Below are 24,457 nucleotides of genomic sequence, written 5' to 3'. Positions count from 1 at the left end.
GTTTTGAATTGCGCTGGGCTGTCACGCGCAACTCATTGAGTTGTGCGCGACGTTTAAATCAGCAAAAGGAAAATCTCTTAGCGCAATTTTTCATTTCGTTCTCTTTATCCTTCCTTCACCATTTTCGCTTCTTTCTTTCTTTAAAAAGCTTGGATTCTCTTTTTTTTTTAAGCTAAAGGAAGTAGATTTTTTCCCCTATTTGTATTTGCCATAATCCAATGTAAGTTTTTATTAATTTCGTTCCTTTTTTGGCTGAAATTGGGCGATTTTCGAACCGTAAAAACCCCAATTTTCAAATTGAGGGGTTTTTTATTTGCTCCATTATTATTGAAATTGCTTGTTCCATGTTTTTATACTATATTTAAGGAGTGTTTTGCAACAAATTTCATGAAAAATGGTTAAGTATTGAACCTTGTATAAGCATTTCTTTGTTTAAGTACGTTCTTGCCTTTTTCCTTCGAATTTAGTTCGATTTGTTGTTTTGCTAGCTCATTTTGGTTGTACTTGTTGATTATGAAGTAAATTATAGCATTGGAACTATTTTTACTTTCATGAGTCATGTTTTTAAAATTTTGAATCCGAAAAATGGCGCGAAATATGCATTTAGCTTGTTTTTTCCATGTTCGAACCTCAAGATTGTTTGGTAGACGATAATTATGCTTACGTTATCATTATTCGCCTAAAAGTATTTGATTCTTTGAGATTTAGGAATACAATCTCTAGAATACTTTAGTTGAAGCTGGTATAGGATGAATTTTATTAGTGTTAAAAGCCCCCATTTATTAAGTTTAACTGAAGGTATCGTAGCCCCCAAGCATGGGTGGCATTCGATTTTTGTGTTTTGCCTTCTCGATAGTCGTTATGCTGCCAAAATGGGTCTGGAAACACGTTTATTCGTTTTTTCTTTTTTGTAGGTGTGGGGAATAATTTCAAGCGTTAACCCCTTGCTTGAACCCCACTGTGATCATACACTAAAGTACGGTGGCGTCCAAAAGGGAAGAAGATAGAGCAAAAGAGTCGCCAACAAGTTTTAGGAACTTGTAAACCGTTCACAGGGTGAAGGTTACACCCCTTAACGATCCAAGAGATCGTCAACTCCATAAGGTCTAGAACCAAATAAGGGTTCGGGGATGAAGGTACAAATTCAACCTAAAAGAGGTTGAACCTGCCCTAATAATAGGCCTCTACTTTATTATGATCATATTCATGTGCGCTTTTTAATTAACATGCAATCATTAGGTTTAACCCTAAACCTGTCTATCTATGTTGGTTGAATTTAATGCACAAATAAATCTATTATTGGCGATCACTTGAATTATAATCAAATTAACCCTAACAAGATTATTAATTATCTTATTAAGCGTGATTACAAGTACCAATTCCCTTTAGACATGCATAAAAGGCGTGATCAAGCAATAACAATAAAAATATCAAGCAACATAATAAATAATCATATAATGACAATAAAATTATAATTATCATCAAGATAATAATCATAAAAATAATAATCATAAATAAAATAATAATCATCAAAATAATAATAATAACATTCATAATCATCATAAATTATAATCATAATTATGTTCATGCTAATATTAAAGCATAATAATAGCAAGATCTTAGGCATGATACTAACAAGATTAATAACAAATCCTAGCATGTCACTAAGCAATAAAAATCAAATCTTTAGCCCTAACATGATACTAACATGAATAAACATTAGGAATAAAATAAAAGGCATCATAACAATCATATTTAATATTAAAATTATCCTAGACATGATACTAGGAATATCATAATAACAATTTAAACATGATTTTTACATCATAACATCAATAAAAATCATTAAAGCACTTACTTTGATGCCTCGTACCTCTTTCTAATAACAAAATACACACGTTAGTAACTTCAAACAAAATAATAAACAAACAATTAAATTAAATAATTGAAAGAGAGATTTGTGACCAAACCCTCAGAAATTAAACCTTTCACGTCTAGGGCGAAGGCAACTTCGAATATGGCTAGGTGCACTACAAGAAAAAGGGGTATTAGCAACGGCTAAAGTAGTCTCAAATCCGTCGCAAAAATGGATTTGCGACAGATTAGCAACTACTTTGGTTAGTTGGCAAAGACCTCGTCGCAAATCCATTTTTGCGACTAATTTTTGAACAGTCACAAATTTTGCAACGGATTTGCAACGACTTTGCAACTGTCATTTTGGGACTAACTTTTAAATTTTAGCAATTAAATTATTGTCCGTCGTAAAATATTAGCGACGGATTAGCGACTACGGAAACTAATGTTTTAAAATTCTTTTTGCGACAGATTAGCAACTACAAGACCAAATTTTGCGACTAAGAGACAACTTTTGCGACTACAGAGACTAATTTCTTTGCGATGGATTTGCAACTAGAGGCCAAACTTTTGCGACTATAGAGACTAAATTGTTTCGGGACGAATTAGCGACTAATTTTTGTGACTACCAAAACTAGTTTTTTGCAACAAACTAGGGACTACTGAGTCCAATTATTGCAACATACCAATTAGTCTCCATAAGAAATTTACCGTCGCTAAATTTTTGCGACTGACTATTAATATTTGGAGACCTTAATTTAGTGACGGCCAAATTTCAATTAAAAAAAAAAGTACCTACATATATATTCAAATAACCAAAATGTTAATTTTATTCAAATATCCAAAATATCATCATCAATTTTGTATCAATGTATTAAAAAACAATATTAGTAACCATAACACTAATTGTTTTAAAAATCAACTCTAACATGACAAATAAGAACTAATGATGATATACATTATGCAGTAAGGTGAGAAGTAGGATCGTTCTTGTAGTAAATTTGTGAAGCACTCCCTAAACCATAAACATTTCTATTCTTTTTCCCACCTACAACCTTCAAGTAGACTTTGTCGGGGTTTATCTCAACTCCTTTTTATATTCCTCAAGTTTATCCATATATTGTCCCTGCATTAAGATATGTATTAGTAATTATGGTCTGAATTGTTAAAACTTAAAAGACTAAAACAAATAACAACACTTATAATAAAATAATTATTGTAAACAAATATTAGAATTTTTTTGGCATATTCTCCTTTGTAAATCAAACAATTCCCTCCAATAGGGTATCGCTTCAAAACCTATTTCAATTCACATTATGCCATACCACGTTAATCATTTGATTAATGCCCTCATCCTCCAACTCAATCACACAAACAAATAAATAATCTAAAAACATTAACTACCATATATATATATATATATATTTGTAATCTTAGTAAAATATATAAGTATACTCATACCATGACTTGATGAGTCTTTTCACCCATCAATTCAATTTCATTATTGCCCACATCAACAGAATGAGTTCTCTCATATCTGAAGAAGTTGTTAGCACTACAAAAAAAAAAAACAAACATAAAAAAAGGGGACATATAAAAAGGAGGAGGGATTGGTTTTGTTAGGTATTATGTGGTAATTAACTAATTGTATTCTTTAATGTTCTAGCTGATTTATTTTACAAAAAGCAACCCAACTTCCCTCATTTTCTTTACTGTTCTTTCTGATTTATTTTTCTCTTGCTTAAGTTGTGAGAAATAAAGTGAAAGTAGTAGCAGTTCATTACAAAATAAAAAATAATTCATAGACCCTATAAGTAATGTATAATAACAGAGCATAATGCCAAACACCTGATTTATTCCAAAATTTTAATCCAAAAACGCTGCTGACAGGGGAGTAGTTGGGATCATTTGTCAACATTGTACATATAAAAAGGGGAGGAGGAGCAATGGGATTAGTAGTGAATTTCTTGTGTAATTCAGTAACCCATGAGATTTGTGACTTAAAAGTCACCCTTGTAATAGTCGTTTTTGCTAGAATGAAACCCATCCCTTTTCCTCAGTTTCTTATTTCTTTAAAGTTTGCATCTTCACTGCGTGTTGTCTTATTTTCTGATGAGTAATAGTCTAGTTCATTACATGAACAGCTAAATGATGTCTATACCAGCATATACAACCAGATTGCACAAATATAGTTCAGAGACTATATATATATATATATATATATATATATATATATATATATATATATATATATATATATATATATATATATATATATACTACCTCCGTTAACGGTTATTTGCAACATATACTATAAATAAATGCTTACTATTATGTGCAACAAATGTTTTTTTTCCTTTTTAGGTAATCATTTCTCTCTATCTCTCTCCTCATCACATGCACCCAACTTTTTCTCTCTCCATTTTACTCTCACAAACAAATTTGCCTAGGAGTCCGCAAACACCCCTTTTGTTGCAAATAATAGTTAACGGAGGAAGTATATTATATAATCAAAGAAAACAAAACACAAGCCTACAGGGGCTACAACTATATCAAGCATTCAAAAAATCACAAAAATAACTTTGATTTAGCTATAATAAGCACCACACCACAAGAATAGCTTTGAACAAACAAGGTTAAACTCAACTCATCCGAAACAGGTGTAAAGATAAGTGTCAAAAAAATGAACAAATTTTCAACAAGATTGACATAGAATTTGACACTAAAGAGTGCCTCTGTTGCATCCAGAATATTTGATTACTCATGCTTGAAATTCTGATTCCGGTGATAGGATTCTATCATCCAGATAAAACTTGCTAGAAAAACATAAAATATTAACATACAGATTATACAACCAAGAGATTAACATAACAACAGACTAACAACAGATCAAATGAGGTGCATCAATCGAGCACAGGTGGGTTTCGTTATAGGTTTTGGCTTAAAGTTTAGAAAAAATAAAATGACAGTTAATGGATGCACTTGTATAAGGTCAGTGATCTAATTGTCTCAGGACATAGGAAATTGAACTCTGCTCTAATATGAAATGCTTTTCACAAAGAATTAAAGACTCAACCAGGCCATGCTTTCCATAGAGAATTAGAGACTCAAAGCTAGTATTCAAACATATAGCTTCCCTAGAAATGAATACAAGAAAATGTCTCAAATTTTCACTAGTAGGAAAAATCGCCATCTTTTAGGTTATCTCCACACATTACATGATTAGTCGGTCACAAAAATCACACTCTAGCTGAGTCCTACAAACAACAATCAACTAACCTTAGCTTCCTAGGAAACTCACTCAAAAACCACTGTAATATATTCAACACCATCATCATATGTTAAAATAATTTCTAACATATGAACTATTAGTATTACCACTAGTAGGAAAAAAGCAGCCTGGATAAAGCAACATAAGACATCGAATAAGTCAAACAAACCGAAAAATCCTCATCCAACTGATGTTCTAATGAAATACGAATAAGACTTCAACATTTAAACCCCACAACTACAGGGGAATACCATAAAGACTTCCTATCACCAATATCAAGCAACTATTTCAAATTATATCTAAGAATTCATACCTTCAAGGTGGCATTTGCTTCTTATTCCCTGATTGCAAGGTTATGCTCCTCTGCCTCTATGATCTGTATTCCTCGATTTGATTCCTCATTCCTTCAATCTCTCGTTTCCTCTGTTAGATTCCATTTTTCAGTAGATCAGCCTCATAATATTAATATAAAGACAAAAAAAATATGGAAATGGAAATCATAGAGTTAAAACAATAAATACAAAGAGTGTTTAATTTGATCGCACAATGGTTGTAGCCGTGGTTGAATACAAACACCAGTGTCATTGGATGTCACCTAATATGCTGTAGCCAAAAGAATTATAAAGATTAAATCCAAAAAAAAAATGGCAAAATAGCAAAGGAACAACAATAAAACATACGAGTAAATAATTTTCTGATGGAAAAAGCTTCTTATGTTCAAAACTAACCTCTTCTTCCCAGTCTAATTCTTCACATTCACTATCACTAGGAGTCCAATTCACTTACAATAGTCTGTTCACCACCAAACTGGCGCTGCTGCCAACACCAACACGCACCATCGCCTGCCAACACGCACCACCACCCGCGCAAACCCGCTGCTCCCCTGTCCAATTCAAGTAATTAGATGTGAAATTTGAAAAAGATAAAACTAGATCTAAATTCTTACAAGTAATTAAAATACAAGTAATTACCTAATTTAAAAAATTAATATACAAGTAATTGGCGAAATTCCTCAAATTTTGCTCGAAAATGTGGGGATTTTGGTTCGATTTTTGCTCGAAAATTAGACCTAAATTCTTACCTAAAAACCTAGAATTCCATGGTCGAATATTTAAAATAATCCATCCACCAAACACCACCACCTACATGCACCACCCCCTACTCGAATTTGGCTCAGATTGGCTCGATTTCAGCTCGGATTTGCTCGATTTTGGCTCAAATTTGCTCGATTTTACTGAGGGGTTTTGGGTGCGAATAATATGGGGTTTTTGGTTCGTTTTTTTTTTTGAAAATGAGGGGATTTGGCTCGAATTTGCTGGAGCGAGAATTAGATGTTGCTCGGTTCTGTTGGCGAATTACAATAAACGAAAGATAGAAGGGACGTCAAGCATTTGAACTTACCTTGGAGGAGACGTGGGGGCGTAGCGGAGGCAGATGAAAAAATTAATTAAGGCTTTTAGTGATTTTTTTAATTTTTTTTTGGACGAGTAAGAGATTAAGTTAGTGATTGTTTTGTTGGCAACTCCTCATCATATTAAGGGGCCGTTTGGTTCACACGGGGTAATCAAAATGGAATGAACAAAGGGAAAGACAAGGAATGGAATGAAAATACCTAAAATTTGGGGTGTTGTTTGTTTTAAAATCAAAGGGAATGAGACCCACTAGTCCCACCACCACCACCAAACCACTCTCCAACGTTTCCACCACCGAACCAACACCAAACCACTCGTCGCACCTCCCTTCTCTGGCCATCCCCGCCCCTCGCAATTAGCCACCTTCTCCGACCACCCAACCACCAAAACGCCCTATTTTTTTCCTGTTTTCCAACTACTCCAGCCACCTTGCCCTAGCCGCTGGTCGCTGTTGCTGCCGCACCTCCCCTGTCGATCGCTAAAACCTCATAGCTCCCTCCCGGCGAGATCCATCCCGAGTCCCGACACTCCCCAGCTCCGATCCACCACCAAATTCCGCCCCCCAAAACCACTAATAACCCCAACAAAATTACCCAAATTAATCCGATTCGAACCCAAATCAAACACGGGTAGCGGGAATAGGGTGGTTTGAAGAGTTTTTCGGCGGTTTTAGGAGGATTTTCGAGGGGTTTTCGGCGGTTTCTAGGTGGTGGATGTGGTGGCTGCCCATTTTACGGGAAGGGGCTGCAGTTTTTTAGGTTTTAGCGGCGGTGGGAAAAGAGTTACGGGGGAGGATATGACTTTTCGGGGGGAGAGGTGGCCGGCGATGGGTGGGGGGGGTGCGGCGAAGGGTTGCGGGTGAGGCGGTGGTGCAATGGTGCAGTTTTCCGGTGGCATGGGTAGGTGTGTTGGTGGTGGTATGGTGGTGTGTTGGTGGCTAGGGAATGGGAATGGAAATACCTTGGGGGGGCGGGGAATCAATTTAGAAGGAATTGGGGGAATGGAGAGGATAAAGGGAATGGGAAAAAAGGTCTAACAAACACCAACAAAGGGAATGAAAGAAGTTGATTCCCATTCCCTTTGATGAAGACCCCCGACCAAAGGGCCCCTAAGGGATTTGTTTCCTCCCCCCCCCCCCCTCAAAAAGGGATTTGTTTTTTTTTTATTAAATTTATAAAATAATGGTAATGACTACCGATTTAGTTGCAATATTAGTTGTAAATTTTAAATTAAAAAGTTAGAAAATCATTATCTCCAGCAACTATAATTTATAGTCGCAAAAATTATAAGAGCGTTGCAATTTAGCGACAACATTGCAACTACTGCAAAATGAGTCGCAAAATTTACGACTACTCGTCTTTGACAGTCGCAAATATATTTTTTGCGACTGATTACTATAGTAGTCGCAAAATTCAGTCGCAAATTAGCGACGGCGTAGCAACCGGTGCAAAATTAGTTGCAAAATTTTTGATTAACCGTCTTTTTCAGTCGCAAAAATATTTTATGCAACTGAATATTAGGGTAGTCGCAAATTTCTGTTGCTAATTCCTCTTTTTCTTGTAGTGGTGTTTCTAGATCTTGTGAATGCGGAATTTTATTGTGTTCTTTCTTTTAAGCTTGGGGTACACGTACCTGCCTTTTTTAACCCCAAGGTACTTGATAACTTGTTATTTGATACGATTTTAGAGTGATTTTGAACCTTGTTTACTTGGTATATTGGCATTTTGGTTCACTTTTACTCTATTTTTGTTCAACTTTTGTGTATCCCTAGCTTCACGGGTTGTTAGTGTTTTTGTTGAGTTTTTAGGTTCAAAGACAGCCATTTGAGGCATTTGGATGATAAACTGAGGTTAGAAGCTGAAACAATGGAGAAAAACCGAAGAAAAGTGAAGATAAAGGCCTTAGAGAGTCTGCACGGACGTGCAAAGTATGGCACGTCCGTGCAGAAGTGTCCCAGCACGACCAGAAGCTACTGCCTACTGCTTTCAAGGTATGCACGTCCGTGTAGAGGTCAGCACGCCCGTGCAAGATATTCAGCACGTCCGTGCAGTTTGCTCAGCCCAAATCAGTTTCAAAACTGATTCTACTGAACAAGGCCTGCACGTCCGTGCAGGATGCCCTGGCCAAAACAGTACCTTCTGCCTCCCAGGTGCACGTTCGTGCCTACCTTGGCACATCCGTGCAGGTATAGCTGCACGTCCGTGCCAACCTCAGCACGTCCGTGCTGACTTGTAGCCGTGCCCGACACTTGTTTTCTCCGTCCTTTTTATTTGGGGGTCTTTATAAATAACCCCTTGAGTTCATTTGTACGGCATCCAAGTTTTTAGTGCTTCCTCTTAGTTTGCAATTGTAGAAACACAAATATTCTCAATTCATTAGTTAGATTATAATTATTAGCTTGGAAATTTCATTCTCAATCATTGTAGAAGACAAGTTCCACCATTGATATTCAAGTTGAAGCTTCTAGTAACATTTTCTCACTCTTCTCTTCCATTTTAATTGCTTTGATTGTTAATTATCTTGCTTAATTCTTGTATGCTTAGATTGTTATTCAGCTTAATCTTTAGTTAATTCTTGTTCATGAATTACTTGAAATCCTTAATTGCTTTAATCTCCATGGATTGCGAATAGTCTAATTTTCTAGGGTTTGGGTAAAACCCTCAATGTAGTCACTAATTACTTGTTGCATGTGTTAATTTAGTAATTGTTGGGTGTTAATTAGTTGAGCTTAAGTGGTTTAATTGCTTAGTTCTTGTATATGTCCATTGCTAGAACTATTATCTAAGCTTTCTCAATGAAGGATCGAGAGATGAACTTGAGTTAGCTCCCTTATGCTTAATTGACTTGAAATGCCATGAGAATAGGATTTTCCAGTCAAGGAATGTTTTTGTCATCGTGATTATGCTTTAATACTTGTTTTATGCTTTGTAACCACGAGAGTAGGTTGTATTCATGATTCGAGTAATCCCTCTAGCTTGAGAGAGTAGTTGGGTGCTTTAGATGACTTCCCTTATATTATCCCCTCAAATTACCATTGTTTGCTACTTGCTAATTGTGATTTGTGGCAAAATTGAGTGGTATATCCCAAGCCCTAGAATTCTCTAAATATTGTTAATCATCCCTTAGTATTAGTTGATTTGAATTAGTACATGCTACATAAAGTCAAACCAATTTCGACTTCATTTAGCTTGTTTAAACGGTAGTATCTCGGTGGTTGATTCAACGCCTCTTTTGGGTTCGACCCTTTCTTACCCTTGCTATTAGCTAGTGAGACCAAGATAGGACTTTATCTTTGGTAGGCTCGACGACGGCCTATCAAATTTTGGCGCCGTTGCCGGGGAGGCAAAGTCACATTGAATGTATTATTGTTGAATGAGTCTAAGTGTGTATATTTGTATCATAATTTTTCTTATTTATTTTTGTATATTTGTGTTTTCAACTTATGATAGTCATTGCTAACGTTTTTCTTAGCTTTGTTTGACCTTTCATGACACGGAAGAGTAAGCAATCACCGCTTATTCCCGTTGATCCAGAGTTAAATAGGACTTTGAGAAACGTGATGAGGCTTTTGCAAGGCACACCTGAGTTCTCTATTGTATATTCGGATTCCGATTCGGAGGAAATCTTTGCAACCAACGAAGAAGATAACATGGGTGATAACAATCCTCCTCCCCCATTGTTACGAGACTATGACTACCCAATGCCTTCATACTTCGGAGTGGCATACGTCTCCCAACTACGAATGCAAATAATTTTGATCTTTCACCTCAACTCATCCGTATGATACAAGGTGATCAATTTGGTGGAAGTTCTCATGAGTGTCCTTTTGCTCATTTGGAAAACTTCCTCGAATTGTGCACAACCATCAAGCAAAACAACATTACGGAAGAATTCATCCGTATGCACATGTTCCAATTCTCCCTCCGTGACAAAGCGAAGCATTGGATGAGAACGGTAGAAGAGGGATCATTGACCACATGGGATGAAGTCACTAGAGCTTTCCTTGGAAAGTATTTTCCACCCGAAAAGATCGCCAAACTAAGAAGGAAAATCACCAATTTCAACCAAGAGATTGATGAAACCTTAAGTGAAGCTTGGGAGCGTTTTAAGGACTACACTAGAAAATGTCCACACCATGGTTTCACATCATGGATCATTGTTCAAAGCTTTTATGATGGTCTTACTCCTACTTCAAGGGCCAACCTTGATAACGGGGCCGGTGGTAGCCTTAAAAAGCTATCGGTGGATGATGCATACAAGATGATTGAAGAAGTGGCAAAGCACTATGCATACGGAGGTGATAGGCGGAAACCTCAAGTAAAGAAGGGCGGAATCCACGACCTTAGTGCAATAGACCTTATTGCATCAAAGTTCGACATGCTAGCTCACAAGCTAGATCAAGCCACCCTTACATCTCCAAGCTCTTCTTCACAACAAGTCATGTCTTGTGAAACTTGTGGAGGAAATGATCATTTGTCCTCCTATTGCAACTCAACTAACCAAGAGCAAGCTGCGGCTATTGGGCAAAGAAACGATTAATACTCTCAACCCTACGATCAAGGTTGGAAACCCCAACAAAACACGGGTTGGAAACAACAAAACCAACACCCTCCTCAAAACAAATATAACCAAGCTCCTCCTCCTCAAAACAATATCAATCAACCCCATTCACAACAACAAGCTCCGTACCGCCACCCCAACCAAAGAGACAATTTCCAACAAAGAACCCAATACAATCAAGCCCCTCCTCCTCAAAAATCCAACATTGAATCCGTTTTGGAAACTTTCATGACCCAACAACTCAAGATCAATGGGGAAGTTAGTAGCTCAATTCAACAAATCCAAGCACACAATAAGATGATTGAAAGTCAATTATCTCAAATTGCTCATCAAGTTAGATGCCCTTCTAACCCTGGTGGTCAATTTCCAAGCACAACGGTAATGAATCCAAAAGAGCATGCGAAATCAATCACCTTGATTTTGGAAGGAGGGTATGAAGCTCCAATTATGAGAGAAGAGGTCACCAAAAAGGGAGATGAAGGAGATGGTTGGGTAGATGAAAGTGAGTTTGAAAATGAAGTGAGTGAGGAAGCAAGAGGAAGCTCAAAATTGAGTGATGAGGGTGCCTCAAAGAGAGAAGAGGGAGAAGTGCAAAGCCAAGCTCCATTGAAAGCATATGAGCCTCGTATTCCATTCCCTCATCGAATAATAGAGAAGAAGCTAAATGAGAAACTTTCCAAGTTCCTTGATGGAATGAAAGGACTTCAATCAAATATTCCACTTCTTCATGCTTTATCACAAATGGCTACATATGCAAAGTTTTTGAAAGATTTTCTTTCTAAAAAGAGTAGGCTTGAGGTGAGTGATTCTATCTCCCTTCCAACGGAGATAAGGGATATTCCTAAAAATAAGCTTCCCGAGAAGTTTGGTGACCCCGATAGTTTTGCTATACCGGTGAAGGTTGGGGATCTTGAATCAACAAATGCGTTGTGCGACCTTGGGGCTAGTGTTAGCCTTATCCATTCTCTATGGATACAAGGTTGAATCTCGGGGAGATAAGTCCCACCAAGATGTCAATCCAACTAGCCGACCACTCGGTTAGAATCCTATTGGGAGTCTTAAAGGACATCTCGATTCAAGTGGGGAAGGCTCTTGTGCAATGCGATTTTGTAATCATGGAGATGGATGAGGATTCCAAAATACCTCTCATATTGGGTAGGCCCTTTTTGAAAACTACGGGTGTTAACATTGACATGAAACAAGGACGACTTAGCTTGCATGTTGGGAATGAAAATATTTTCTTCTCATTTCCGGAAATAGTGAGCCCATAATGAAACAAGTTCATCGGATCGATGTTTTGGCTAGTACTTTGAAAGAAGATATGGAGGAGCCACAATAATTGACTCATGCTTCGGAGGTGAAAAGGCAAAAGAGGGTCAAGAAGAAAAAAAGAAACAAGATCAAGTTGATGGAGAAATTATTTGGATGCATTTCTAGTGATGATAGCAATGTAATTGTTTTGCCTAAGGAAAATGGCAAGTGTGTGGGAACAATGAGATGGGCCAAAAAGGTGTGCCTTGATCCTCCCTAATTATGGATAGCGCATTGTCGTCAAGCTAGTGACGTTAAAGAAGCGCTTCCGGGAGGCAACCCGAGTTTCTCAACAATCTCTCTCTCTCATAAACTATTATTTAATTTCCATCACTCTTACTATTACTAACTTTTCTCTCAATGTATTTTGTAGGTGTTGATGAAAAGAAAAGTAAGAAAAGGTTTTTATGGAAGTGAAGTAGTAGATAATAATAATAATAATAATAATAATAATAATAATAATAATAATGGTAATGATAATAATTTTATTATTATTATGCCTTACTATTACTATTATTCTAAAAAAAAAAAAGGAACGTGCAACAACAGGTCTGCACGGACGTGCAGAACATCGCACGTCCGTGCCGAGGCAGTCAGAAGAAACCAGAAACTTGTAAGTAAATTTCTCCAGATTGGCACGGACGTGCCAAATTAAGCACGTCCGTGCAAAGTTGCCAAGCACGTCCGTGCTAATTTCTGCACGTCCGTGCCAAATAAGTCAGTATGTTAGCAAGGTTTCTGTCTGAGGCTTCATGTCCGTGCCACCCCGAAAATGGATGGCAGCAACACGGTTTTAACATAAAAAAATCACTCATCCTCACTCTCATCTCACGATTCTCACTCCTCCTCTCTCTAAAACTCTTACTTCTTTCTTCAAAACCCACTCAATTCTCCATTCTCACCCAAATCCTCACCTAAATTCAACAATTTTCTCCAAAATCTTCACTCCATTTCAACATTTTCACAATCTACTACTCCTTTTCTCACATTCAAACCCAAAAATCACCCAAAATACTCAAACCCTAACCTTGAAAAATTAATTTGGGGGTTTTCTTTGGAGTTAAAGTTCAAGACAATTGGTTGAAGGAGTAAGTTCAAGTAAGAAAAAGGAAGGTTAGAAAGGTTCATTTGCGGGTTTTACACCCACGATAAGCTCGGTATAATCGTTCCTCCCTTTTACTAATTTCATGTTTAATTCCTTGAATTTTTGCATGAAATTTCTTGAGAAAGTTTGTTTGAATTGGTTGTGAGTGATTGATAGTTGATAATTGAAAAGCATTATTGAGTTTGAATAAATTTTGGTGTGTTTTAAGAATTGGATTTTTTGTAAGTGAGGTTGAGAAATTGATTTTCATGAAGGAAGAACATGCTTTTTTAGGTGGATTTTTGTGTTGGTTTGTTTGATAATATTGCATGAAATTGATGTAGAATTGTTGTAGATGCATTATTAAAGTGGTCTTTGTTGCTTGGTGATTTGCTTGTTTTAGGTGGGAGACTTAGAACTTGACTTGATTGGGTTGTGTTCATTGGCCTTGTTTGAGCTTTGGTTGGTCGACTTGTGGACTTAGTCTCTTTGTGTGGTTGCGAGGTGATTATTTTGTCTTGGTTTGTTTGATTGCATTGCATTAAGACCGACCATGTCTAGAAGAAATCGACCTAGAAACACGGATGTTAGGTACCGCAACCCCTCTCCTCCTCCTCCCGTTGATCCACCACAAGTGGACACTATGGGAATCGTGTTCAATGACCCAACCTTTTTGAACAACTATATAAGAATAAGGAGGAGAGTTCGACCTACAAAGTTATATGACGAGAGTGTTGTCGAGGCTTTAGGGGTAGGGGACGATGTTAGGATGCTTTTCGAGGGTTGTGGCTTAGGAAATTGGCTAGATTTTAGCACCCCGACCTACAAAAGGTTGACACTTGAATTCCTCTCCACCCTTCAAGTGCAACGAGACAACAATAGATCCCCTCGCCGCCTTACCTTCCAACTCATGAACACCCAACACAACTTGAACATAAAGAGGGTGCACCAAGCTTTTGGGTGGCCAATTAACGGCACCATAGGACCAAAGGATAGGCCCCCCCGTAACTATTGTGCGGGTGAGTTTTGAAGGAAGATCACCGGCCTTTTCGACTACAGCCCTAGGACTGATAAAGCTACGGCAATAATCCACCCCGCCTTTAGGATTTCACAGCGCACCATAGCGAACACGACGTTCGCTAGAAGTGATAGTTTGGGTGTAGTGTCCACTAGAGAGCTTGACTTCCTATGGCACTTGAGCGAGGGTAGTACGGCCGATTTGATCTTATTGTGTTCTTTCTTTTAGGCTTGGGGGTACTCGTACCTGCCTTTTTTAACCCCAAGGTACTTGATAACTTGTTATTTGATACGATTTTAGAGTGATTTTGAACCTTGTTTACTTGGTATATTGGCATTTTGGTTCACTTTTACTCTATTTTTGTTCAACTTTTGTGTATCCCTTGCTTCACGGGCTGTTAGTGTTTTTATTGAGTTTTTAGGTTCAAAGACGACCATTTGAGGCATTTGGATGATAAACCAAGGTTAGAAGCCGAAACAATGGAGCAAAACCGAAGAAAAGTGAAGATAAAGGCCTTAGAGAGTCTGCACGGACGTGCAAAGTATGGCACGTCCGTGCAGAAGTGTCCCAGCACGACCAGAAGCTACTACATACTGCTTTCAAGGTCTGCACGTCCGTGTAGAGGTCAGCACGCCCGTGCAGGATATTCAGCACGTTCGTGCTTGATCCTACACGTCCGTGTAGTTTGCTCAGCCCAAATCAGTTTCAAAACTGATTCTACTGAACAAGGCCTGCACGTCCGTGCCATATTTGGCACGTCCGTGCAGGATGCCCTGGCCAAAACAGTACCTTCTGCCTCCCAGGTGCACGTCCGTGCCTACCTTGGTACGTCCGTGCAGGTATAGCTAAACGTCCGTGCCAACCTCAGCACGTCCGTGCTGACCTGTAGCCGTGCCCGACTCTTGTTTTCTCCGTCCTTTTTATTTGGGGGTCTTTATAAATAACCCCTTGAGCTCATTTGTACGACATCCAAGTTTTTAGTGCTTCCTCTTAGTTTGCAATTGTAGAAACACAAATATTCTCAAATCATTAGTTAGATTATAATTATTAGCTTGGAAATTTCATTCTCAATCATTGTAGAAGACAAGTTCCACCATTGATATTCAAGTTGAAGCTTCTAGTAACATTTTCTCACTCTTCTCTTCCATTTTAATTGCTTTGATTTTTAATTATCTTGCTTAATTCTTCTCTGCTTAGATTGTTATTTAGCTTAATCTTTAGTTAATTCTTGTTCATGAGTTACTTGAAATTCTTAATTGCTTTAATCTCCATGGATTGCGAATAGTCTAATTTTCTAGGGTTTGGGTAAAACCCTCAATGTAGTCACTAAATTACTTGTTGCATGTGTTAATTTGGTAATTGTTGGGTGTTAATTAGTTGAGCTTAAGTGGTTTGATTGCTTAGTTCTTGTATATGGCCATTGCTAGAACTATTATCTAATCTTTCTCAACGAAGGATCGAGAGATGAACTTGAGTTAGCTCCCTTATGCTTAATTGACTTGAAATGCCATGAGAATAGGAATTTCTAGTCAAGGGAATGTTTTTGTCATCGTGATTATGCTTTAATACTTGTTTTATGCTTTGTAACCACGAGAGTAGGTTGTATACATGATTCGAGTAAACCCTCTAGCTTGAGAGAGTAGTTGGGTGCTTTAGATGACTTCCCCTATATTATCCCCTCAAATTACCATTGTTTTCTACTTGCTAATTGTGATTTGTGACGAAATTGAGTGGTATATCCCAAGCCCTAGAATTCTCTAAATATTGTTAATCATCCCTTAGTATTAGTTGATTTGAATTAGTACATGCTACATAAAGCCAAACCAATTTCGACTTCATTTAGCTTGTTTAAACGGTAGTATCTCGGTGGTTGATTCAACGCCTCTCTTGGGTTCGACCCTTTCTTACCCTTGCTATTAGCTAGTGAGACTAAGATAGGACTTTATCTTTGGTAGGCTCGACGACGGCCTATCAGTACTTAGGGAGGCTCGTTTTCCTATCGGCCATCGTCTAGTCACGATTAGTAAGAGACGAGTGACTTCAGCTGGCGAATTTCGCCAGAGGATTCTTTTGGCGACTTATGCGTCAGTGAGTACTTTGGCAACGCACATGTTCATATGTATATATGTTTCGAATGATTTTCCTCATGTGGTTGTATTTTGTAGATCGGTCTCTGCCCTTTGAGTTTGATCGTCGGGGTCTCCGAGGTTGTCCAGTCAGGCATGATTTGATGCCGTTTCCGGGCCCTTTATCAGGGACTCTCTATGCTCCAGATGACAGACCCTTGGTTCTTAGGCGAGCGTGTTCTCTGGCAGTCTGCGTCCGGACCTACTGTCTACCGAGGATCGAGCTCAAGCGACCCTTGGTTGCCCAGCGGAGCAGCTGGTGCTGCTGGGTGCATCCAGGCTAACTCCTTTTCCAGCTTTCGTTCCGATTAGTATTCTTTATTATTATTATATTTTATATTTTATTCCTTTTCTTATTTTCGGAACTTTAACTCTTGCATTTTCAGCGAGTCGAGCTGGGTGGTTGGGTGCTTCCCACGGCTAAGATCATGTATACCGATGCTTTTGGGTCGGTAATTTGCGAGATTCTTCCAGCAGCGGAGGATAAGGACATACCGTTTGTACTGGAGACGGTTGAGTCGATATGTTTATTTTGTACATGTATATTTTTTATTTTTATTTTTTATATGTCATATACTCTTGTTTGATAATTGTTCTTGTATTTCTTTGGAACAGGTTCCGCGAGAGACCGTGAACGGCATGGTGAGGACTATGCGTGCTTTCCGAGCTGCTTATCGGAGATCCCTCATGACTTTGTCATGCCTTGATCATCGGATGGTCGCGGTAAGTTTGTTTCTCTCTCTTTTTCTCTTTTTTTTATATCAAAGTTATTACACGTTTTGTGTATTATTCTTTGTTTTGGATTTTGCAGGATGTACAGCATCCTTCCGGGAGTCGCCGAGCATCCTAATGACTTCCTTTTTCATATATATATATATTGCTTATGGAAAAATTTACACATGTATATTTTTTATATTATTTTTTTGTTGTACATATGACACACATTTTGTATATATATATCATATTTTATTTCCATAAGTATAGAAAAAAAAAATTCAAAAACATTTTTTGAGGGAGGAAAAGGGTTCCCGACTTACCCCCCTCGGAAAAATATTACAAAAAAGAAAAGTAATAAGAAAAAAAAACAAAAAGAAATCACAATAAAAAGAAAGGTGGAAGGGAAAAGAAAAAAAAAGAAAGAAAAAAAAAAGACAAAAAAGAAGATGGAGAAAGTGAATAAAATTAACAAAGGCAAGCGTATGATTAGTCATAAGATTCCGTTAATCTAATATATTTATATAAAGGAGAGTTTTATCCCGAGTTTTTAGAGAACCATGTAGGATTTAATTTTTTCAGCGCGCCATTGTAGGATAATAAATTTTAGTAGTAGCTAATTAAATACGAGATTATTAATTTATTTCAGATTTAAATAATTTAAATGACATGTAAGCAAAACTGGCGAATGAGATTTCCCGATTTAAATTAATTAAATATAAAATATTATCTTTTGAAATCAGGAATTTTTTCTAAATATATAACAAATTTTAGCACATAAATATATGTATAAAAAAATTAATTTAAAATTTCAAACAAAGCGTGCATCGCACGGGCTTCATCTAGTATTCCATTATTTTGTAGCACAAAATACGAAAATAAGCCAAATGACATGTCGCGACAGAACAAGGCACGTGCAATTGGATGAGTTGTGCGCGCCTACGCGGTTGTCGCGCACATGTGAATCGGATGCGCGCGTCACCTGTGAGTGAACTTTCCTTAGGACAAAAATTGCCGTAAATTGCCCCATTTGGGTCTATTTAAACGTGGTTTCGTGTAGGCTTTTGATCTTCTCGCATTCATTCGTTAGTAGTATCATAAAGAAAAAATATTATTCTCTCTATTCTCTTCTTCTTTTTTTCTGTGGAAAAATACACTTTAATAATCCCAACTATGGGCGATTTACCTACAATAATCCCAACTATCGTTTATTCTACAATAGTCCCAACTATGCACCCAGTTTTCCTAGAGCAGACCCAGCCGGTCATCAACCTGATATAACAGGTTGCTTTGACACGTGGCATCACGTAAGTGGTTCAAAAAAAATAAAAAATTAAAATTAAAAAAACTGGAAAAAAAAAAAAAAAAAAAAAAAAAAAAAAAAAAACCCTCTCCTCCATTCCAGCCACCCCCATCCCCCTAACCCAACCAGATTCCACCACCCCACCTCGCTTGAACCTCCATTATCCCCTTCCACTCCACTTAAACAACCACCTTGCTCGCGAAACCACCTTAACCTCCCTCCTTATCCTCTTTTTCGCCTAGATCCGCTACCGAAACTAATAAGGTTTTTCGATTTTCCGACGAAGGAGGGAAAGTAGGGGTGATTATTGGAGGTCAAATTTCTTGCCTATCGTGGTTGGTGGTTATGGGAGGGTCTCGTCGCTGCGATGCGGGTTTGCAAATGGAGCAATAGTTGTGTAGGTGGCTGGTTGTTCTGGGGGTTAGGTGAATGGTCGATTGGTGGTTTAGGGGTGACTGTCGGGTTTTGGGGTTGGAGAAGGAAGAGGTTCAGAAGGAGGGGGAGCAATAGCGACAGGCAGCGGTGGCGATTCAGGTTGGTGGCGCTGGTGGTAGTTCGTCAACGCGGAGGAGGAGAGAGAAAGAGGCACGAGAAGGAGAGATAAGGGAGTTTCGTGGGTGTTGCTGCGGTGGTTAGTGGGGTCGTAGAGGGCCGGCCGGCTAGTTTTGGTGGTTAGTGGGGGCGGGCGGCCAGCATCCGTCGAGATTAGGTGGTGTGGGGTTAGGGTTTCGCGGTGGCTGGGTGGTTTGGGCGGTTTCCGGTGAGCTAGGGCCCTAGGGGTGGCTGGGATGGTTTTTGTTTTTTTTTTCTTTTATTTTTATTTTTATTGTAATATTAGGCCACTCATGTACTGACATGTGTCATTTAAAAAACAAAAAAATAAAAAGTTTACCCTTTCAGCAGGTAACCGGTTTTTAGGACTGCTGGAGGAAAACTGACCTAATAGTTGGGATTATTGTAGAATAAACGATAGTTGGGATTATTGTAGGTAAATCGTCCATAGTTGGAATTATTAAAGTGTATTTTTCCTTTTTCTTTTTTCAATGGCGAAAAACCTTTGAACAACGCTTGAAACAATGGATCACTTCCCTTTCAATCGAGGGTAAGCTAACTTTTATAATATACCACCTTGACCCCCTATTGAGTTATAGGCCACTTAATATTATTTTTAATTCCTCCATGCTGTCGTTAATCATTGGGACTCAAACCACCTTATTTTCCTCTTTAAAGGGTATGAAATTTTCCCGTTACCTGGTGAGTTTGAGACTCTACTAGGTTTCCTTGCAAATACTCTCCCTGTGACATATGCCCCTAAATTGTCAGATTCCAAAGATGTATTTCAGAGATTTTTTGGTTTGAATAACAATGATATGGGCAATATTAGGACACAAGAAGGCGTGAACTTAATTCAATTTATTGAACACTTCGTCGCCCCTCGTGACAACTTGACTAAACAACGTTTTAAAATTCGTGCTTTATGTTTTTGTATTTTTGTCAATTATTTGCTTAGGACATATAAAGATTATGGAGATTATTCCATGGTGTCCATAGTGGAGCAAATAGAGGGGTGTCACTCACCCGCTCCTTTCGCTTTGGCGAAAATTGTTCTTTGCTTGAATCGCCTTAGAGGAGACCCTAGTGAGAATGGTTTCACGGGAAGTCCACTCCTATTACACATACGTTTTGAAATTTTTTTTTTAATTTTTTTTTCGTATGTAACACAAACCATAAAGTTGCGCTGGTTAACCCAGCGCAATCATTTGGGATGCGCACAACTAATTGAGATGCGCGCGCCAGGCCGTCTGCTTGTGTAATGTCGCATATTTATTTTTTTTTCTTTTCTTTTTTCAGATTTGGCTCATGGAGCGCTTTCAAATCGTTGATCAGCCACAAAATCTTGAGGCTAACGGAGTGAAAGCATTCCCTGGACGTCGAATTCTCTACAATCATAAGAATGAAGAAGAATGGACGTCGTTTTTCTGTCACGGGGTTCCTAACATACGCTTTGGGATTCCTTGGTGGAACATAAGTAGTATGATTAGGGTTTTAGGCCTTTCTAGTACTACTTACATCTTTCTTTGTAGGGTGATGAGACAATATGGGATGAAACAGATTATCCCCCCCACAAGATTGTGATGCCCCTAAGGACGTGATTTTTAAGCCCGAACGAATTCCCCGTTGGATGGAATATTGGTCAAGTCTTCCTAGATGGGTAGTGAAAAATCCCACGACAAGCATTGTACTATCTTCTTTTTACAAGGCTTGGATGAACACGGCGGACAAAGGAGAGTTAAACAAGGCTCGATAAAAAAATCAAGCTGCCTCGGCTCGCAATCCACCCAAGCCTTTGATGCATTCGACCATCACTTCTCCTCCTAACGGCCAAAAAAAATGAGTGAGAAGAAAGTTAAACTTCTCCTCATCACCTAAGGCTCGTTCAAGGTAACCAAAAAGGAAGGCTCCTTCTAAACCCGCGCAAAAAGTTGTGAAGATTAAGGAACCTTCACCATTTCCTCGCAAAAAGGCTCCAACGAATGATAAGGGTAAAGGAAAAAGAGTGGAAAAGGCACCTATTTCTAAGTTGAAGAACAATGTTTGGGTCAAGAAGAAGGGCGAAGGGGAAAGCTCTAGGGTTGTTGAAAGCACTGCGATGGAAAATACTCCTCCGTCTACTGTGACAATTGAGGATATAGTAAAACCTTAGAGTGTTACACAATTATAAGTAGTATAATTTTGAATAAAGTGTAATCACTACTATGTTTTTTTTTTAATTATTTGCCTATTATCTAGTTCAATAATGTTTTCTTGAATTTTGATGGGAATAAAAAATGAGCTCTTTTTTTTATATGACCAAATCATAAATATTACCTACGTATTCGTATTACGAAATCAGGTCTTTGCGTAGTTCTTTGCAAAGATTGTGTGTGTGTGTGTGTGTGTGTGTGTGTGTGTGTGTGTGTGTGTATATTCAAACTTTGTTTAATGACTTAAATCAAAGTTTAATTTTTGTTTTCCGAGTATATATGATGTTTGAGAAACGCCCTTATTTTATCACTAGTAAAAAAAATCAAAATTTATTCGAGCTTAAAATTCAGGGTTCGTAGTTCATCATCAGGTGGCACACGCAACATCCAAGGTTGCGCTTGTCTGTCACGCACAACAGATTTTCTTGTGCGTGACATCCACACGCAACTGATTTAGTTGCGCGCGACACCTGTGCTACGAGTGTTCAATTTTTTTAATCATATTATTACCCCCCAAGTGTGAAGATTTTTCTTTCGTAATGTTCAAAAAAAGTCTGAACACTTTGAATGATATGTGTTTTTTTATCCCCCCCCCCCAAGTGTTATGGGCTTTACCGTGTGATTTGGTAAAGTGCATAACACTTAAAATATTTAGTTGAATCCTAAAAGATACGATTGTTAATGAATGAACGAGTTTATCCGAATTTTTATATGTAATATTTTGTAAGTCGATCAATGTTTATTAATTGACGAATTTCATCGCCACCAATATCCATTAATCTGACAGCTCCACCTGATAGAATTTCAATTACGCGGTATGGTCATATCCAATTAGGTTTGAATTTCCCTCTTGGATCGATTGGTGGAACCCTAACCTCTTTTAGTACAAAGTCATCTTCTTTTATTTTTGGATCGTACCATCTTGTTAAAGTGTCGCGCAATGTGTCGTTGGTAGACTTGTACATGATGCAAAGATTTTAATCGTCGTTCGTCGAGAAATAAAAGCTCTTCATACCTCGCTCTTACCCATTCAGCTTCTGGTAGCTTACTTTCGAGTACGATGCGTAGGGATAGTATTTCTAGTTCAACTAGTTGAACTGCGTCCATTCTGAAAACTAAGGAGTATGGAGTTACTCCTATTGATGTTCGTATGGATGTTCTATAACCCCATAGGGCGAAGTGTAGTTTATTCGGCCAGTCCTTATAATTTTTTGTCATTTTCTTGGCTGCTATGTTTTTTATTTGCCGATTCTACAGCTCCGTTCATTTGAGGTCTATATGGAGATGAGTGATGATGGTTTACTTTATAACGAGCTAAGAGGGTCTCAACTACTGCTTTGAATTGAGATCCCTGGTCACTAATTAGTTCGTGTGGAACTCCATATCTACAAAATATGTTTCGTTCGAGAAACCTTGCGACATGTTTAGAAGTGATATTAATGTAAGAAGCAGCCTCAATCCACTTAGTAAAGTAATCGATGGCTACTAGTACGTACTCGTGTCCTCTTGCTCCTGTTGGAGAAAATTTACCGACTATGTTAATTCCCCAAGTCTAGAAAGGCCATGGGGAAGTGAGGTTGTACAGTTTGGATGGTGGAAGGTGTTGTAAGTTAGCGAACATTTGGCACTCTGGACATTTCTTGACATATTGTATGCAATCGTGTTCCATAGTGGACCAATAGTACCCTTGTCGTGAGATTATTTTAGTAAGCATTTTTCCATTCATGTGAGGTCCACAAACAACTTTGTGAGTGTTCTCCATAAGGCGTGTGGATTCGGTTTGGTCTATACATAATAAGCTTTGACCGTTAGGTTCTTTTTTGCATAATTGACCATTTAATAAACTATATTGGAGTGCGAGTGTTCTCAAAGCTCGTTGGTCTTTTGATGAAGTATTTTCAGAATATGTGCCATGAGTAATGTATTAGAGGATATGATCATACCAAGGACTATCTCCCTCAATGTCATTTATTTCCTCTATTGCGTTGCAATAAGCTGGTTCATCTCTTCTATCAACGCATAATGGCATCATATTTAAGTGATCTGGAATGTTGATCATTGAGGCTAATTTTGCTAGCACATTGGCAAATTGATTCTCATCCCTTGGGAGATACTTAAAGTTAATATAATCAAAATGCTCGATGAGTTGCTCTAAGTATGCTTGGTATAATATCATTATGGAGCTCTTTATTTTCCATTTTTTTAAGTATATGATTTATTATTAAACTGGAATCTCCATATACTTCTAATTTTTTCACACCTATGCTAGTTGCTACTTCTAATCCAATAACGCACGCTTCCATTCCGCAGCATTATTAGTAACCTCAAAGTCTAGTTTGACAGAGATTGGAGTATGTGCTTCACTCCCACACCACACCCTTTTTGATTAGATGCGCCGTCAAAGTACATTACCCATTTGTCATCTTGTGTCATGAAAATCTCTTCATCCGGAAGATGGGGAATTTCTGCATGACTTGTTTGAATAGGATGTTGGGCAAAAGGATTAGATATTACTTTCCCTTTTATTAATTTTCAGGAATATATTTTAGTTCAAATTCTTCCAACATCACCAACCACTTGGATATTCTTCCTTGTATGGGTGGTTATTCAAACAAATACTTTATCGGATTTTGTTGTGAAATCACATGCATGAGTGGTGTGGGGTAGCATATAATGTCGTAGTTTTTTAGTTGCCCACACTAATGCTAAACTTGTTTTTTCCAATGTGCTATATTTTGTTTCGTATTGGATGAATTTTTTTCTTATGTAATATATTGCACACTTGACTTTTTCTACCTCTTGTGCTAATTAACATGGCTCCTATGGCTGTGTCTGTGACTGTGATGTATAGCCTTAGAGGTAGTTTGGGTACTGGTGGTGCTAAAACTGGTGAACTTTTGAGATAATCTTTGATTTTCTCAAAGGCCTCTTGGCATTGATCGTCCCATTCATGTTTTTCCTCTTTTTTCAATTTTTTAAATATTGGCTCACAAGTCATTGTCAACTTGTTGATAAATCGACTAATGTACTGTAGTTTGCCAAGGAACCCCCTAATTTCTT

The 24,457-nt window shown here is 37.9% G+C and overlaps 1 protein-coding gene and 1 non-coding gene across 2 annotated transcripts; one reads left to right on the top strand and one right to left on the bottom strand.

Moving 5' to 3' along the window:
* Positions 1–10,572: 10,572 nt before the first annotated feature.
* Positions 10,573–10,679, bottom strand: LOC145633270 (small nucleolar RNA R71). The gene has a single exon (XR_014112605.1). It is a non-coding gene; the product is annotated as a small nucleolar RNA R71 (small nucleolar RNA).
* Positions 10,680–11,325: 646 nt separating this feature from the next.
* Positions 11,326–12,081, top strand: LOC145632661 (uncharacterized). The gene has a single exon (XM_081685008.1). The coding sequence runs from the start codon at positions 11,326–11,328 to the stop codon at positions 12,079–12,081; it is 756 nt and encodes a 251-aa protein (XP_081541134.1).
* Positions 12,082–24,457: the final 12,376 nt, after the last annotated feature.

Source organism: Chenopodium album, chromosome 5, assembly GCF_948465745.1.
Source record: "Chenopodium album chromosome 5, dcCheAlbu1.1, whole genome shotgun sequence".
Lineage (NCBI taxonomy): Eukaryota > Viridiplantae > Streptophyta > Magnoliopsida > Caryophyllales > Amaranthaceae > Chenopodium > Chenopodium album.
This window is presented reverse-complemented; position numbering and strand designations above follow the sequence as displayed.